The sequence below is a fragment of the Mycothermus thermophilus genome, assembly GCF_041956435.1.
Source record: "Mycothermus thermophilus strain CBS 625.91 unplaced genomic scaffold VTJ04scaffold_3, whole genome shotgun sequence".
Classification (NCBI taxonomy): Eukaryota; Fungi; Ascomycota; class Sordariomycetes; order Sordariales; family Chaetomiaceae; genus Mycothermus; species Mycothermus thermophilus.
In genome coordinates, this window is record NW_027191429.1 from 3,709,993 (window position 1) to 3,725,638 (window position 15,646).

Genomic DNA, 15,646 nt, shown 5'->3' on the forward strand with positions numbered 1-15,646 from the left:
TAGGGACGAAAGGAGGAGGAAAACCAGATCCGCCCTCCCCCTTTCAATGTCGCAAACAACAAAGCTCTCGGTGACCTGGACCTCGCGAGCCGGAGAAAGATGGAACGAGACAGCGAACAGGTGGGGAGGGAAGGGGTGCCTTGCCCAAGCGAGGTGCGATAACCTGCAACAAGACGCGCCCCGGTCTTCCACCCCTTCTTCTTCGCCTTCTTTCCTTTCCCTTGGGCCCCGGAACGCAACGGCTTGCAGCCCCGGTGAAGCAATTTCTGCCCTGTCCAGCGTTCTCTATGCAGCGGCTTTGTTGGGCTGTCTGTCGACGGAATCGAACAACTCCTCAGGTCGGGGGTTTCGACTGGAGAGAGGACAAGAGCGTTTGGCTTTCTTCCACCGCTCTTCTTTTACAAGATCGAGGGTGCTTGCGAATATGATGCCAGTCGAGGAGCTGGAGGAGAAGTGAGAAATGACAGTACGGCGGCGGTCAGGTGCCATGGGCTGAGATGACGGTGCCAGCACTTGTCTGATAGGCCCTGTATGTGGCGGTCGACTGGCCTAACTGAGGCAGGTTGGCAGGTAGCAGAACGAAGGGGGTGTGGACAAGGGAGAGCATGCCCAAGTCTGTCTGGGGAGTGTGGTTACTGTGAAAGAGAGCAGGTTGTGCTCCTGTACAGCATACGTTCCTAGCCTGAGGTGGTGTCCAGGTGTAGCTGGCCAGCGTGCTTGATCAACCCTTCGTAAGCCTGCTCCGCCTGTGTGCCCCAGAAGGCCCGTGAGACACCGACCTACCGTGTGCCTTACAGGACGGCAATGCGCTGACAGAAGGACAAGATTCCAGAGAGGACGCAGGTCGAGGAAGCTGTAGTGTCCTGGTGAGGCCCAGGGGATTCTGACTGAGCCATTGAAGACCTGGACCTCTCGAAGCACAACCAACTCTCTTTCGTAGCAGGAGCAAGGACGGCAAGGCAGCAAACCAACAGATTTGGAGAGATAGAACGACAGAAAATGGATTTGGCATGGATGGAGTACGCTACGGCACTGAGCGGCCCATCGGGCCAGGGACGCAGCTTGCTCACGGTTCCTTGACAGAGATCAGAGCGTCGGCCAGCTGCAGGAGTACCATCTGGTACAGTAAGTGCCGGTGAGGGAAGAGAGTGCAACAAAGAAGCGAAACCAATTCCATGACGATGACCGGGCCGGCGAGACGGAGATGAGTGCTTGACTCGACACACGTGGCTGCCTCACCGCTGAGGAGTTACTCCTCCCCGGTGAGGATGTTATTGGAGGGAGGGGAAAAAGGAGGGAGACTAGAAACAGAGAAGTCTGGGGAGGAGCCGCGAGATCCCGTTTCTCCAGTTACATAGGTCCGGCCTGGTGTTTGCTGGTGTCACGCCCATGACCCCTTGATGCGTTCAAATCGAGCCAGCTCTCTGCGGAGCTCAAGAACAGGGCCAGATGGCCTCACCAAGTCCCGGCTGGTCACAGCATGTCAACTCCCTAGCTTCTCACTCCCTTAGAAGTAGCCCGTAAAGACTCCCGGTTCCTTTCGAAGTTGGTGCCTCTACTCTCAGTCTCTATCGCTCATATGACTCCATTTCTGTCTATCTCCCCTTGTTGAACAAGCACCAAGTTCCCGGCCCGGTCCTTTTGACAGAATAAACTCGTGTTTCTCAATTCTGAGGCTCTTCGAGAAGACCCAAGCCGGTTTTCTCCGCCCCAGGTTCGCGGCAACGGGGCGGCAAGAGACAGCTGTCACTGCACCGAGCCCTGCTTGCTACCCCCAAGGTTCCCTGCCCCACGAGCTGCGCTCCTCGTCTGCACGACGGCTGCACAAGAAAAAGTGTCCGAAGAGGACAGACAAGGAGGCGTGACCTGAAACCCCTGTGAACAACAACGCCGCCGCTACCCTAGACGGCTCTTCTTTGTTCTTGCCGCATGGGCGGTATCGCCGATGGGCACTGGCTTGGAGAGAGGAAAGATGTACTTGTTAATAGTCCAGGGGTCTGCTTCTCAGAGCTGCTTGGAACGGATAGCTGATCCGGAGTCGAGGGGAGAATAAATACGACAGCACGAGGTCCAAAGAAAATGTGGCGTAGAGGTTAGCGGTATATGAGGCATGCCAACATCGGCGGGACATGACTTGACCGTTCGCCGCTTCGCATGGGCTGGCTTCCACGACCGATCACGACTGGCCCAAGCCTTGAGGAACGAACGCCTCTTGGTTTTTTTTTNTTTTTTTTTTTTTTGCTCGCACTGAGGTGGCCAGCCCCCTCCCCATGGAGACCAACACACCAAGAAAAACCACACACGCAACTGGCTAGCTGGCTGGCGAGCCGTTGTTGTGACAGGGCAACATGGATCCCTCGACTCGTCAAACCCGCCGCAACAAGCCAGGGCTCTGCCGTTTCCGCCGTGATGAGGAGCTGCAGCCACCCGTCCGCCTTGCTCTCGGCAAGGCCGCCGGCGCCGTCCCCGGCCGACGTAACAAGAAGGAGAAAAGAAACAGGCCAGGGGTGGGGGAGGAGAAAAGCTCAGATCGGGCCGGGGCAGCACGAGCATGCATATGTGAAGCGTGGGCTTAGATGTCGGAGGTGCTGCTGTGGCGCGCTGCCTGACTATCTTCCCACATCAACCCCCGTTCCCTGACACTCCTCAAACGGAAACACAGGAGGCTTAACAGAACCTAATCGAGCTATGGCCGGCGTCAATCTAGGCTCGAATCGTACATACATACAGGAACTCATCCGAGGTCACGTCAGTTAGGTGGCATGGACATGCTGCGCCTATGGGCCGAGGAGGTTAGGTCACATACTCTGGCCTCACGGGTTGATGAGCAAGTGTTCGTGGGTTGAAAGTTGGTATAGAGGGCCCGGAGCCCCTTGAACTATAGAGCAGAGAACGGCAAGATGAACCCTTCTCATGCCGCAGCCAGAAAGCTCTCGATGTGGTGAGGGTAGATTGGTCCCCTGAGCAACCCGCGTTCAATCTTCAGCTTCCTCACAGCGGTACCATGCCCCTGTAACTAGCTAGTCATTGTGGCTCCACCATTCTACCAAGGTGTAAGTATGTCAAACAAGATGATGGTGTCAATATTACATGTCAAACGGCTGTGAGGGTGGACAGAGAACGACCCTCCTCAAGACCTCAGTGCCTCACGCTGTCCTCTGTCTCTTGTCTCTCCCTCTTTTTCCTTCTTTCTTTTCTTTCAACTCTGTCCCGGGCGGTTGTGGACGTCGGCTCGGGAAATTTCTGGCATGTTGTCTGGGGACACAGACAGCACGGCAGTCTGCGGCGGTGCGGTGGGACGGCATCCCAAGTGCCGCACACAGAAGAGGAAGAAGAGGAGAGGAAAGGAGGAGACGAAAGAGCCGTCGTCCACACACGCGCGCGCGAGGCAAGACAAGGCTGCGAGGCAAGACATGCTGTGGACGTTGAAGCACTTAAGAAATTACCCCGTAGAATGTTCCTTGGTTTCTTCACATCGGACCCGGCTACTTAAGTCGGCCCAGGACCAGAGAGACAAGTCGTTGAGTTCTCTCCCTCGCTCGCTCGTTCACTCAAGGCCAGACGAGAAGGAGGGGCGGGACACGGGCGTTTACAGCCGCCGGGATCGGGAACGGCACCGTTGCGGTGCGCTGCCAGGTCCTCGAGGGAGGCTCTCCCATGCAGGGTCTTGTTTTATTGCCTGTGTAGCGAACTCGGTACTTCCAGAAATTGGATGTGTGTCAAGGAAGTCCGGTAGTCGGAGGAAGACCAAGAAGAAGAAGAGCGGGTAGCTTCATCGGACACATCACTCCAAACTACCTAAGTACCTGAGGTTGGGTAGCCATCACGGAAGAGCGGGCACTAAGACACATACACAAAAACCAGAAATTTAAAAACGCCAGAGACTCGATCGTTGTGTCGGGCGTCAGTGCTGCGCTGCAATTGCTCCAGTACCATGACAGTACTTCTCGTCATCAGTGATTGATGGTGGATGATGACATCCCAAGGTCCCATGGCTTGTTGCACCCCAACCCCAAGAACATGGGCCGGATGCACCCCCAGTGTCCTTCGCCGTCCCTGGGTCAATCACTTGACCAGCCATTTTGGTTGCTGTCATCGCACATGTGAGGTGGCTTGTGGGAAAACGAGGTGTGCAGGGTTCATGTCGGTGACGCAAAGAAGAGCAAACAGAGAAATAGATAACAGATGCTGGCCAACGAGATAAATCCTTCAGAGCACATGCTTGGAAATGTCATAAAAAAGAATGAAGCAGCAATGTTCGCAAAATGGAAATCCCGGGTCACAGAGGCCGTGTGGTCAGGACGTGATAAGAAGTTTTGGATCCCGCAAGGCACAAATCATGGATTCCATGGCCTGTCTTGTCGTTGAGGCTGTTTGTTGTTTCGTTGTCTTGCCCGTCCCTATCACGTGCAGTTCCTGGCAAGATGGAGAAAGTGTGGGGTATCCTCTGGCTGAGGTACCTAGATCTGACTGCTGGGCTCCTGGTGTTGTTGCCTTGGTGCCTGAGGCTAGAATTTGACACGCGCGTGGGCCTGGGCTGGCTTTGTTGTCAGGTGGGGCAAAGTGGGGCAACATTATGCGTCGCGTCCAGATCGCGTCAAGCGTGGAGCGTGGTGGGCCTTTCTTTTGCGCATGTGAGGGTTGGCCCTGTTTTCCCATCTTTTCTTGTTTACCATCTGCCACGACTTCTCCACGACAACGCCAGGCTTTTCCCCTTCTTCTTTCTCCACCATCCACCATCACCATCGCCAGGTGTGTCGCCTTCTTTCCCGACCCTGCCTACGCGTTCTTCATCACTTGACGAACCTTGGCTTGAGCGCGAACGAGGCCCTAACTACCCCTCCATACCGCTATTTCTCGGGCCCATTTTTCGTGTCTTAACGACCAATTCGACCTTGGACGACACGTCCTGCGACACTCGACCTGAACTTGATCTCGATCGGCCGAAGGCAAGACCTCGCCAATTTCTCTTCTTCATCTTTCTTTGTTCTTAGGGCTCTCGCGACGAGACCTTACTCTCTTTTGTTGCGCCCCTTACTGCACGTCCCGGACCCTCTTATTGTCGACCCGACGACTCTTTGTTGCGACAAGTGAACGCGTCTCGAGCCACACCTCTCGCCTCACAACTTCGCCATGGATTCCGACGTCGACTCCGTCTTTGGTGACTACCAAGAAGATGAGTCCGATGACTACTCCCCGGAGGTGGTACGTAACTTTGTCGACGGCATCTTTCCTCCTCAACTTTCATTCTTTTGGTTTTTTCCCCTGATTATTCTCCTTGACTTTTCTGTTGAACATTCTTACTTGCCTTTCTTCTTCCTCAACCTCCCTTCCCAACTTCCTTCCCAAGTTTCTCCTCGTCTTTCTCTTCACACCCCTCTCTTTAACTTTTCCAACCATTCTCTTCAACCCCTTTCCCGAACCCTTCTGAGTCTTCCTCCTCGCCCCTTCTCTTCAGCCCCTCTCCTTAACGTTCCCCTCCAATCCTTCCCCTCAACCTCAACCTCCCCTTTTTGTGCCTTTTCTCAATTTGTCTCCTTGACCCCTCTCTTCAACCTTTCCCCTACTTTCTCCTTGACCTTTTCCTCGGCCTTTTTCGACCCTTTCCGGCCTTTCATCCCAAAACTTTCATCCCAACCTTTCTCAAACTTGTCCCTTAGCCTTACTTCTCAACCTCCCTCCTTACCTTTTCCTCTTACAACCAACTTCGACCACCATAACCCAAAAATAACACGGCGACTCGGCCTACCTCCAACAAAGCGCATCCACTGACACAAACCATGCAGAAGCCCAAGGCAAAAGCCACCAAGAAGGCTACAGCCAAGCCCACCAAAATGGTCCAATCCACCCTCACCGGCGGCAAGGTCGCCGCAAAGAAGCGCGCCAAACCCGATGGTGATGCAGATGACGGCGTCCTCGATACAACCCCGCCCAAGAAACAAAAGAAGGCTCCCGCGAAAAAGGCCACCGCCGGCAAGCCGCTCGCCAAAATCGAGAACGATAGCATGGTTCTTGACGATGACGACGACAACGTTGTCGACCTGGGCAATGACGCCCCTGCCCAGAATGGGACAACCAAGTCCAAGACCGCCACAGAGATGTACCAGAAGCTCACCCAGCTCGAGCACATCATCCGGCGTCCCGACACCTATATCGGCTCCGTTGAACGCACTGATCAGAAGATGTGGGTCTTCAACAAGAACGAGAAGCTCATGGAGAACCGCACCGTCTCCTTCGTTCCTGGTCTCTACAAGATCTTCGACGAGATTCTCGTCAATGCTGCCGACAACAGCCAGCGCGACTCCAGCATGTCTTACCTGAAGGTGACAATCGACCGCGAATCTGGCGAGATCTCGGTCGAAAACAATGGCAAGGGCATTCCCGTGGAGATCCATGAGAAGGAAAAGGTCTACATTCCCGAGCTTATCTTTGGTCACCTCCTGACGGGTTCCAACTACGACGACAACGAGAAGAAGACGGTCGGTGGCCGCAACGGTTACGGCGCCAAGTTGACCAACATCTTCAGCAAGCGCTTCACCATTGAGCTGCAGGATTCGACCAACGGCAAGCGCTACAAGCAAACATGGACCGACAACATGGGCAACATGGGCCCCGCCAAGATCACGGCGAACAAGTCGTCCGACTTTGTGCGGGTTACTTTCCTGCCGGATTATAAGCGCTTTGGCATGGAGAATGGCATCGACGACGACCTTGAGGCTCTTCTTTACCGCCGCGTTTACGACATGGCCGGTACCGTCTCCGGCGTCAAGGTCTACCTCAATGGTGAGCATCTCAAGGTCAACTTCAAGTCGTACTGCGAGATGTACGCCAAGGCCATCGCCATTGAGCGTGGTGACGCTGCCACGGCCGAGGGAGAGAAGCCCGCCGCTGCCAAGGTCGAGTTCGACCAGGTCCGCCATAACGGCCGACTCTGGCAGATTGGCTTTACAGTCTCAGACGGTTCCTTCCAGCAGGTGTCGTTCGTGAACAACATTGCCACCACCTCGGGCGGTACCCATGTCAACTACATCGCCGATCAGATTTGCGAGGCCCTTGGCAAGGAGCTCAACCGCAAGAAGAAAGGCCACTCTCTGAAGCTCTCTCACTTCCGCAATCACATCTTCATCTTCATCAACTGCCTCATCGACAATCCGGCTTTCACTTCCCAGACCAAGGAGCAACTGACCACCAAGGTCAGTGCGTTCGGCTCCAAATGTGTCCTCAGCGAAGGCTTCCTGAAAAAGGTCAAGGCCTCTGAGGCCATTGCCCACATTATGGAGTTCGCCGACAGGAAGGCCGACAAGATGCTGGCAAAGAGTGACGGCAACAAGCGCTCCCGTATCAGCAACGACAAGCTGATCGACGCCAACTGGGCCGGCACGAAACGTGGTCATGAGTGCACCTTGATCCTGACGGAAGGTGATTCAGCCCGTGGTCTCGCCGTCGCGGGTCGTGCCGTTCTCGATCCCGATCGTATCGGCGTCTTCCCACTGCGTGGTAAGATGCTGAACGTTCGTGACGCTTCTCTGGAGCAAATCATGAAGAACAAGGAAATCGAAAACATCAAGAAGTTCCTCGGTCTCAAGCACAAGCAGCACTATACCGACACCAAGGGCCTGCGCTACGGTCATCTCATGATCATGGCCGATCAGGATTTGGACGGTAGCCACATCAAGGGTCTGCTCATCAACTTCCTTGAGGTCCAGTTCCCCTCGCTGCTCAAGATCGAGGACTTCTTCCAGGAGTTCATCACTCCGGTCGTCAAGGTCTGGCAGGGCGACAACCCCAAAAAGCCCCAGAACCTCAAGATGTTCTTCAACCTGCCCCAGTATGAGGCTTGGAAGGAGGAGCACAAGCACGAACTCAAGAAGTGGAAGCACAAGTACCTCAAGGGTCTGGGTACTTCGTCCAACGAAGATGCCCAGATTTACTTCAAGGACTTGGACCGCCACTTGAAGAAGTTCGAGATCCTGAAGCCTGAGGAGTCGCAGCTCTTCGAGCTGGCCTTCTCCAAGAAGAAGGCCGATGCCCGCAAGGAGTGGCTTGGCAATTTTGTGCCTGGAACCTACCTCGACTCGACCGCCTCCCGCAAGACCTACGCCGATTTCGTCAATAAGGAGCTGATTTTGTTCAGCATGGCTGACAACATGCGCTCCATCCCGTCCATGATCGACGGTCTCAAGCCCGGTCAGCGCAAGGTCATCTACGGTGCCTTCAAGCGCAATCTGGTCAACGACCAGAAGGTGATCGAGTTCGCCGGTTACGTCTCCGAGGTGGCCGCCTACCACCACGGTGAACAGTCCCTGCAGCAGACCATTGTTGGTCTCGCGCAGAACTACGTCGGCTCCAACAACGTCAACTGCCTCGAGCCTAGCGGCAACTTCGGTTCGCGTCTCGCCGGTGGTTCCGATGCCGCCAGCGCGCGTTACATTCACACGCGCCTGTCTCCGTTCGCACGCCGCGTCTTCTCCAAGCTGGATGAGCCCAACCTCGAGTACCAAATCGATGACGGTAACGTGATTGAGCCCAAGGTCTACGTGCCCGTCATCCCTATGATCCTGGTCAACGGCGCCGATGGTATCGGTACGGGTTGGAGTACTTCGATTCCGAACTACCACCCCATCGACATTGTTGAGAACCTGAAGCGTCGCATGGGCCGTCTCGACCCCAACGACCCCGAGGAGAAGCCCTTCAAGCCCATGACCCCGTGGTTCCGTGGCTGGAAGGGTGTCGTCGAGGCCGACGGCCCGAACCGCTTCAAGTTCAATGGTGTCATCTTCCAGGATGAGAATAACCCCAACGAAATCCATGTTACCGAGCTGCCCATCCGCATGTGGACCGATGACTTCAAGGCCCGTCTTGAAGAGATCATCCGCGGCGAGAAGCAACCGTCCTTCATCAAGGACTACCGCGAATTCAACGACCACAAAACGGTCCACTTCATCATCGAGATGGAGGACAAGCATCTCAAGGCCGCTCTTGAGGAGGGTCTCATTGAGAAGTTCAAGTTGTCCAAGACCATCACGACCACGAACTTGGTCGCCTTCAACACCCGCGGGCAGATCCAGAAGTACGAGAGCCCGGAGGAGATCATGGAGGAATACTACCACTACCGTCTGGAGATGTACACCAAGCGGAAGAAGCACTGGCTCGGCGTCTACCATGCCGACTACCGCAAGCTCCAGAACCAGTACCGCTTCATAACTGAGATCATTGAGGAGAAGCTCGTGGTCAGCAAGAAGAAGAAGGCGGTTCTCGTTCAGGAGTTGCGCGAGCGCAAGTACGAGCCCTTCCCTCCCAAGGACGAAAAGAGGGAGCCTGGCAAGAACGATGGCGAGGAGGAATCAGAGGAAGACGAGAGCGCTGGTGGCGCCCGCGACTACGACTACCTTCTCTCGGTATGTTTTGTGATCATGTTTGCGATTTTGACCGTGTGCTAACCCACATTTAGATGGCCATTTGGTCACTCACCAAGGAGCGTCTCGACAAGCTCAAGGCTCAGATCGCTGCCAAGAAGGCTGAGTACGACGAGCTCAACGCGCTCAGCGAAAAGGACCTCTGGGTCAGGGATCTCGACGCCTTCGTCGAGGAGTGGCATACTCAGCTCAAGCTTGAGGAAGAGATCGCCACTGGTATCCGTCGCATTGGCCGCCGCGCGTCTCAAAAGATCGGTGCTGGCCGTGGCAAGAAGCCCAAGGATGATGACGATTACCAACCCGAGAAGAAGGCCCGCAAGCCCAAGGTTGAGAAGGTCGAAAAGGTCGAGACCAAGACCCACGAGCGGTTCGCCGAGAAGTTCCAGGCTGCGTCCAAACCGAAACCGAAGAACGACCTCTCCGACGATGACTTTGCCCTCTTGGGCGCCAAGTCTGCTACCGTCAAGAAGGAAGAGGATGACACACCTTCTGTCGAGCAGGCCCCGGTGCGTGCCAAACGTGCAGCTGCGACCAACGCCAAGAAGTACGTCGTGGACGATGATTCGGATTCGGACGAAGACTTCATGGAACTGGACAAGTCGGATGTCAAGGATGAGCCTGAGTCATCACTGTCAGAGGAGAAACCTGAGCCGGCCAAGGCGAAGGCATCTCGTGCTCGTGAGGATGATGAGATAGACTTGGTCGAGCGCCCGGCCAAGCGCGCCGCAACAACAAAGGCCAAACCAGCGCCCGTGGACTCTGAGGAGTCCGACGAGGACTTCCACTCGGCCTCCGAGGAGTCGCCGGCGGCTAAGCCTACCACCAAGGCCCAGAAGCCCTCGCCCGCCGATGAAGATGAGGAGTCGGAAGTTGCCAAGAAGCCGGCGAAGCGGGCGGCTGCGAAGTCCAAGCGCACGTATGTCGATGAGGAGTCTGAGGAGTCCGAGGCGGAACCCGAGCCCGAGCCTGAGTCCGAGTCCGAGCCGACCGGCAAACCCAAGCGGGCGGCGGCCAAGGCAGCGAAGGCCAAGGCCAAGGCGTCCTACATCGACTCAGACTTCGGTTCTAGCAGCGACGAAGACGAGGACAATCTCGGCGACGTCGGTGCCTTGGTCAAGGGAATAGGCGCTCCCACCACCAACAACACCAATGGCGGGAGGCTTAGTCTGTTTTCCATGTCCCGTCCGGACGCCGCCGCTGACGTGTCGCTGCCGCGCATGAAGACCAAGGCCGCCTCCAAGCCGAGCCTCGACGACGAGGAGCACGATGACACCAACTACGAGGCCCTGGCCAAGTCGTCGCCCCTCAAGCCGCAGGGTGACATTGACGAATTCCTCTCCGACTCGGAGGCCGGTGGCGCTGGGTCCTCCAAGCCCGCCACTGCCGCTGCAAAGTCGGCCACCGCCAAGGCCAAGCCGCTGAGCGTCGTCCCCGCGCCCGCCAAGAAGCGCGGCCGTCCGCCGGGCTCCAAGAACAAGCCCAAGGACGAGACCGCGGCGACCACCAAGACAGTCAAGACGGCCGCCGGCGCAAAAAAGAAGATAACGACCCTCTCGCCGGCCGCTAAGGCGTACGCGGCCAAGAAGGCGGCAGCTGCTGCCGATAAGGATGCGGATAGCGATGAGGAGATGGAGGACGCCCCCGAGCCGGCTGCTGCCGCCAAGCCCAAGACCCGCCCCGGCCGGGCTGCCGCGCAGAGCAAGAAGCCCGCGTACGTCTTTGGGGATGAGGACGAGGATGACGACTCGGACTTTGGTGGTGGTCGGAAGAAGCGCAAGAAGGCTGCGGCGGATGACAGCGCGTTTGACATGGATGACGATGAGAGCGATTGAGTGGGGGCGCGAGGAGTAGGAGGAAGCAGGAGGAGGTTGGGGGTTGATGATGAGATATGACTGCCTTCTCGTCCGTTCGTTCTTTTCGCTTCCGGTCTTGTGTTCGTGGAGGAGAGGGACCGTTCACGGCTGAGTCCCCAGATATGATGCTTTGAAGTGTCGCGGATGTGCAGCTCGACGTCGCGGATCAGCACCCCAGTGTGTCGCGGACGTACGTTTTGGGGCGTCGCGGACGAGTTTTTCCCTTTTCTTTCCTTGTGTTTTTCTCTATTTCTTATCTTCTTGATGTTGGCTGTAATGGGGGTTGTTTCTCGCTATTCCCTCTGATTCTTGATGCGGAACGATTGCACCCTCGGAATCCTGTACTATACTACTACTATTAGTCGGCGTTGTCTATGACGTCTTGTGGTTTTGTACGTCTGGTGCCCGCCTGCCAGTGCCTGGTTTTGAGTTTTGAGAACGTGAGTGAACTGAATGATCGATGATGCGACATGCTTTCCAGCACCCCTCTCGGCCTCTTTGTCTGTTTCTATGCGGTAGATGATGGAGCCAGCGACACCTCTGTGATGCTGAATAAAGAGCCCTTCAGGCGCACGTGTGTACTCTCCATTCAGTTGGTTTCACAAGAGACAACAGAGGAGCACTGACTTCATCCAGTTCCATCATGCGCAAAGTAAGGATAAACTAGCAACTGGGGGGAGTGCCTTTTCCCTTGAGCATCTGGGTACCTGTACAATTGGGTTCCACAGCACACACACACACACACACACACACATACACACAGCATGCATCCATCCCGTCCACCATCCATCCATCCATCCATCCCCCCCGTGTAAAACTCCAACCCAAACCCAGTTAAAAAACAATGATTAATGTGAGACACAGACACAGAGACAATGAGATGGCCGCATCCTTAGACTAAAACCAACAAGCCTCCGAAAACAAACTCATCCTTCTCGTCCGTCCACCGTCCACGACGCTGCTTGCTTCTCCTGTATCGCTGTTCCATGACAATCTGCCAATTTCCGTTGCTATGCTATGCCACGTCGCATGCATTCATCCCCATCACTCCATTTTCATCATGTTGACTTATCCTCTGGCCAGAACCAAAAGCTGCGCCTAATTACGAGAGCAAGGGGTCGGATTCGGTCTTCTCAACCTCCTCGACGACAGGCTTGATCTCGTCCTTGGGAACCTCGGGGAACTCGGGCTCGGGCTTGATATCAGCCTTGGGAGCGGCAGGGAAGTCATCAGCCTTGATGCCAGAGGCAGGCTTCTGCTCGTGGTGGCGGGCACCCTTAAGCAGGTCCTGAGCCTTAGAGGTGTAGTCTCCGACGTATTGCTTGGCAACCTGGGCGGCCTGTTCGGTGTGACGCTGAGCGACCACGCGGAGTTGGGCAGTCTGGGCATTGACAATCTCGCTGGCGTGCTTGAGCTGGGCGTCAATGAGCTCCTGGTTCGTCGTGTAGATGAGCGGCGCAAAGAAGGTGACGGTGGTGGCGATCAGAGCCAAGCCCCAGTAAGGAACGATCTTGACGAGGTAGTAGGAAATCAGGGCGGCGAGGGCAACCTGGGAGGTTGGTCAGTAAGACGAGTCCGAGCTGCTTGTGTGCGAGGTTACTCACACCAGCCGAGGCCCAGACGTTCTCGGCAAACAAAATGCGCTGAGCCTCAATGACGAAGAAGTTGATGAGCTCGTGGACGCCGCCAACAACGGTGTTCAGGGTTTCCTTGGGAACAGTGTAGTAGCGGCGGGGACGGAGCTGGGTGACAAAGCCGCTGTTGAAGAGGACCTTTCCGGCCGCTTCGGCGGTAACGGTGGCGAACAGGGCCAGCCAAGTGATCTTGAAGGTCCAGCGGAGCAGATCGAGGTACCTAACCGCGAAGATGAGCGACACCGTGGACGCATAGGCGATGGCCGAGGCACCTGGAGGAGAGAGACACGTCAGAAGTGAGAAACAACTATATATCCCGTGCCGGCGGAGTTGGACATACGAGGGTTGCGCCATGACAGGAGCTCCGAGAAGAAGGAGTGATAGTGTGTCAAGGGCTGGCCGGTGGCAGCCGTGTAATCGGGGGTATGACGGGAAGCAGCGAGCTTGGACATCTCTTCAGAGGTCTTTGCGGACTCATCCATGATGTTCTGGGCGACGGGGCCTGGAAGAAGGTAGAACAGGTCAGTTTCTGTGTGGTTCAAGGACGATAAGGCAGTGCTACCGTTGGCGACGACGTCGAAAGCAGCCACGACGTCTATCAGGCGGCCATTGTCAGCCGATTCGCACGACGGAGAGCACCAGCCGGCGGTTTAGAGATCAAACACTGGAAAGGGATTGTTAGCAAGACGTCATGATGATCACAGAACCGTCCCATTTGGATAGTACCAACCTTACTGGACTTGAAAGTCTCGGTGGCAGAGGTGCTGCTGATGGTCATAGTTTGAGACATGTTGTGATATCGGTCGTTCGGTGGGTGGTCACAAGAAACGCGATTGTAGGGTGGTGTGGTCGGGTCAAGAGACTCGTGACGTCGACAGGTGAGGAAGGGAGGGGCAAGCCCAAAGGGTCTTGGAAGATAGGGAAGGTTAAGTTGGAGTGCGAGATTCGAGAATCACGTCAAGAAGGACAAAGCTGAGCAGGACGCGAAGACGCACGCCAGCGATGCGAATCTTTGTTTGCTTTTTACTTGAGGTGGTGGGTAGGGAATCAGGAAAGGAGGCACGAGGGAGGAAAGAGAAAAAGTTGTCAATGGAGAAACGAGGAGATGATCTGGCTTGTTCTCTGAGACAGTGCAGCGTCAGGTATTTTACACTTTACCTTGATTTTTCGGGAAGAGGTCGACGGCCTTTATCATCCATTTTATCTGGGTACCAAACCCTGACGTCCAAGTCGACAACAAGGCAGGTCCGGCACGGCAGGTAAGGTACCTATCCAAGACACCCACCAGCTCAACACCACAGGGCACACGCACACCAGGTCAGCCAGGTAATGGTAACCCAGGCAGACGTCACTCACGGGAACCCTAGGTCTACGCCACGGACGAAGCCACTTGTCTCTTGCCATGAGCTTGCCGTCGACGGGCAGCTTCAAGAAAAGACATGGCACGGCAGGCGTACTTCTGCTCATGCATGTGGAACCCCACCCCCCTCCGGAGAGCTTTCTGCGACCGACCAAGCTTGGATTGGATGATCTCATCGGGCCACTCCAACGCAGCCTATCAGGTTTCAAACATTGGAGCTGCAGCAGGTCTGGACTCGCAGGAAGCGCAGACACGCTGTTATCTTGGACGGCATTTTCTACGGAGTAGTTGTGATGCCGTGTTTGATAGGACTTGGTGGTACTTTATTCTTTGTCTGCTTATATACACAGAAAAAAACAGATTCTTCCTGCTCCCTTTTGCTCAATCACCCTCCAGAGATCGACGACTTTGGCTGCTACGGAGTACAGAGGAGCCCCCAAAATTTTGCCCCCTGTCTCCATCTTCCGATTGCCGGATTCCAGGTTGCCAGGGTGAAAGTTCCAGAGGAGTTCCAGAGCTGGTCAACTGGATCCACACCCCATCTGCCGTCAGGAATCAAACCGGGCCAAGCAAGCTCCTAGCGGCGGGGCGGGCGCGTCATCTCGGCAGGTTACAGCGTCATCGCATGTGATAATCCGGCCTTCGGGTTGGGCAAAACTTTCCTGCTTGTTAGGCGGCGATGGTTGTCGTCGAGGAAGTACTGCGTCACTCCTTGCCGATCACCACTAGGCATCTGTTCATCCGCTACACACTGGGAACGATCAGAATTTAATAGCTTATATTTTTTTTCTCGAGCAAAAAGTGAATCGACGGAGTGGGAAGAAAGATCGCAACTAATTAACAGAGGACAGAGTGAAGATGAAGAGGAAAGCTGAGCAGAGAAGCCGAAGAGTAACTAGATACCCAAAGGTGACGTGGACAGCGAGCGAGCAAGGGAAGCATATGAAGTGGGGAGGTATATGCATTCTGAGTACCTGATGTACAATCCATCTGGCATCAAGTCAGTCCATCCCCTAGGAGTAATCTGTCCTCTCCCATCCCCAACACATCACAAAATTCAAATTTCAGGCAAATATTCACAGAGTGTCGTCAGGCACCCGTAGACCTCAAGGTAGCAACCCGCCTTCATTCATTCTGAGGTCAAGGTTCTCGTACCCTTGGTATGCTATCTGACGTCCTAGATACCTGGTGGGCTGGAGTCCCGCCCTCCAACCCCAACAACCCATCTACATCTAACAGAATATCTAGGGTGAGTATGTACACGGCCCTTGCCGTGGGTGTATGTCGGTGTTTGTGTATGTCCATATATGCATGAAACATGCAAAAGATCCAACCGAAAAGAAAAAAAGTAGGTACGCAAACAAGAAAAAAGGGTATCATGCA

General features: G+C 55.3%; 3 protein-coding genes across 3 annotated transcripts; 2 read left to right on the plus strand and 1 right to left on the minus strand.

Moving 5' to 3' along the window:
- Nucleotides 1-5,133: 5,133 nt before the first annotated feature.
- Nucleotides 5,134-11,248, plus strand: VTJ04DRAFT_5490 (uncharacterized protein; the record flags this gene model as incomplete). Its single annotated transcript, XM_069363611.1, has 3 exons — nucleotides 5,134-5,205; nucleotides 5,787-9,398; nucleotides 9,452-11,248. The coding sequence occupies 3 exons, from the start codon at nucleotides 5,134-5,136 to the stop codon at nucleotides 11,246-11,248; spliced, it is 5,481 nt and encodes a 1,826-aa protein (XP_069220440.1).
- A 46-nt stretch (nucleotides 11,249-11,294) lies between these two features.
- On the plus strand, nucleotides 11,295-12,121 carry VTJ04DRAFT_5491 (uncharacterized protein; the record flags this gene model as incomplete). The annotated part of the gene is made up of 3 exons (XM_069363612.1): nucleotides 11,295-11,353; nucleotides 11,406-11,630; nucleotides 11,863-12,121. The coding sequence occupies 3 exons, from the start codon at nucleotides 11,295-11,297 to the stop codon at nucleotides 12,119-12,121; spliced, it is 543 nt and encodes a 180-aa protein (XP_069220441.1).
- Nucleotides 12,122-12,371: 250 nt separating this feature from the next.
- On the minus strand, nucleotides 12,372-13,693 carry VTJ04DRAFT_5492 (uncharacterized protein; the record flags this gene model as incomplete). The annotated part of the gene is made up of 4 exons (XM_069363613.1): nucleotides 12,372-12,818; nucleotides 12,874-13,175; nucleotides 13,244-13,405; nucleotides 13,639-13,693. 4 exons carry the CDS (start codon nucleotides 13,691-13,693, stop codon nucleotides 12,372-12,374), a joined length of 966 nt encoding a protein of 321 aa, XP_069220442.1.
- Nucleotides 13,694-15,646: the final 1,953 nt, after the last annotated feature.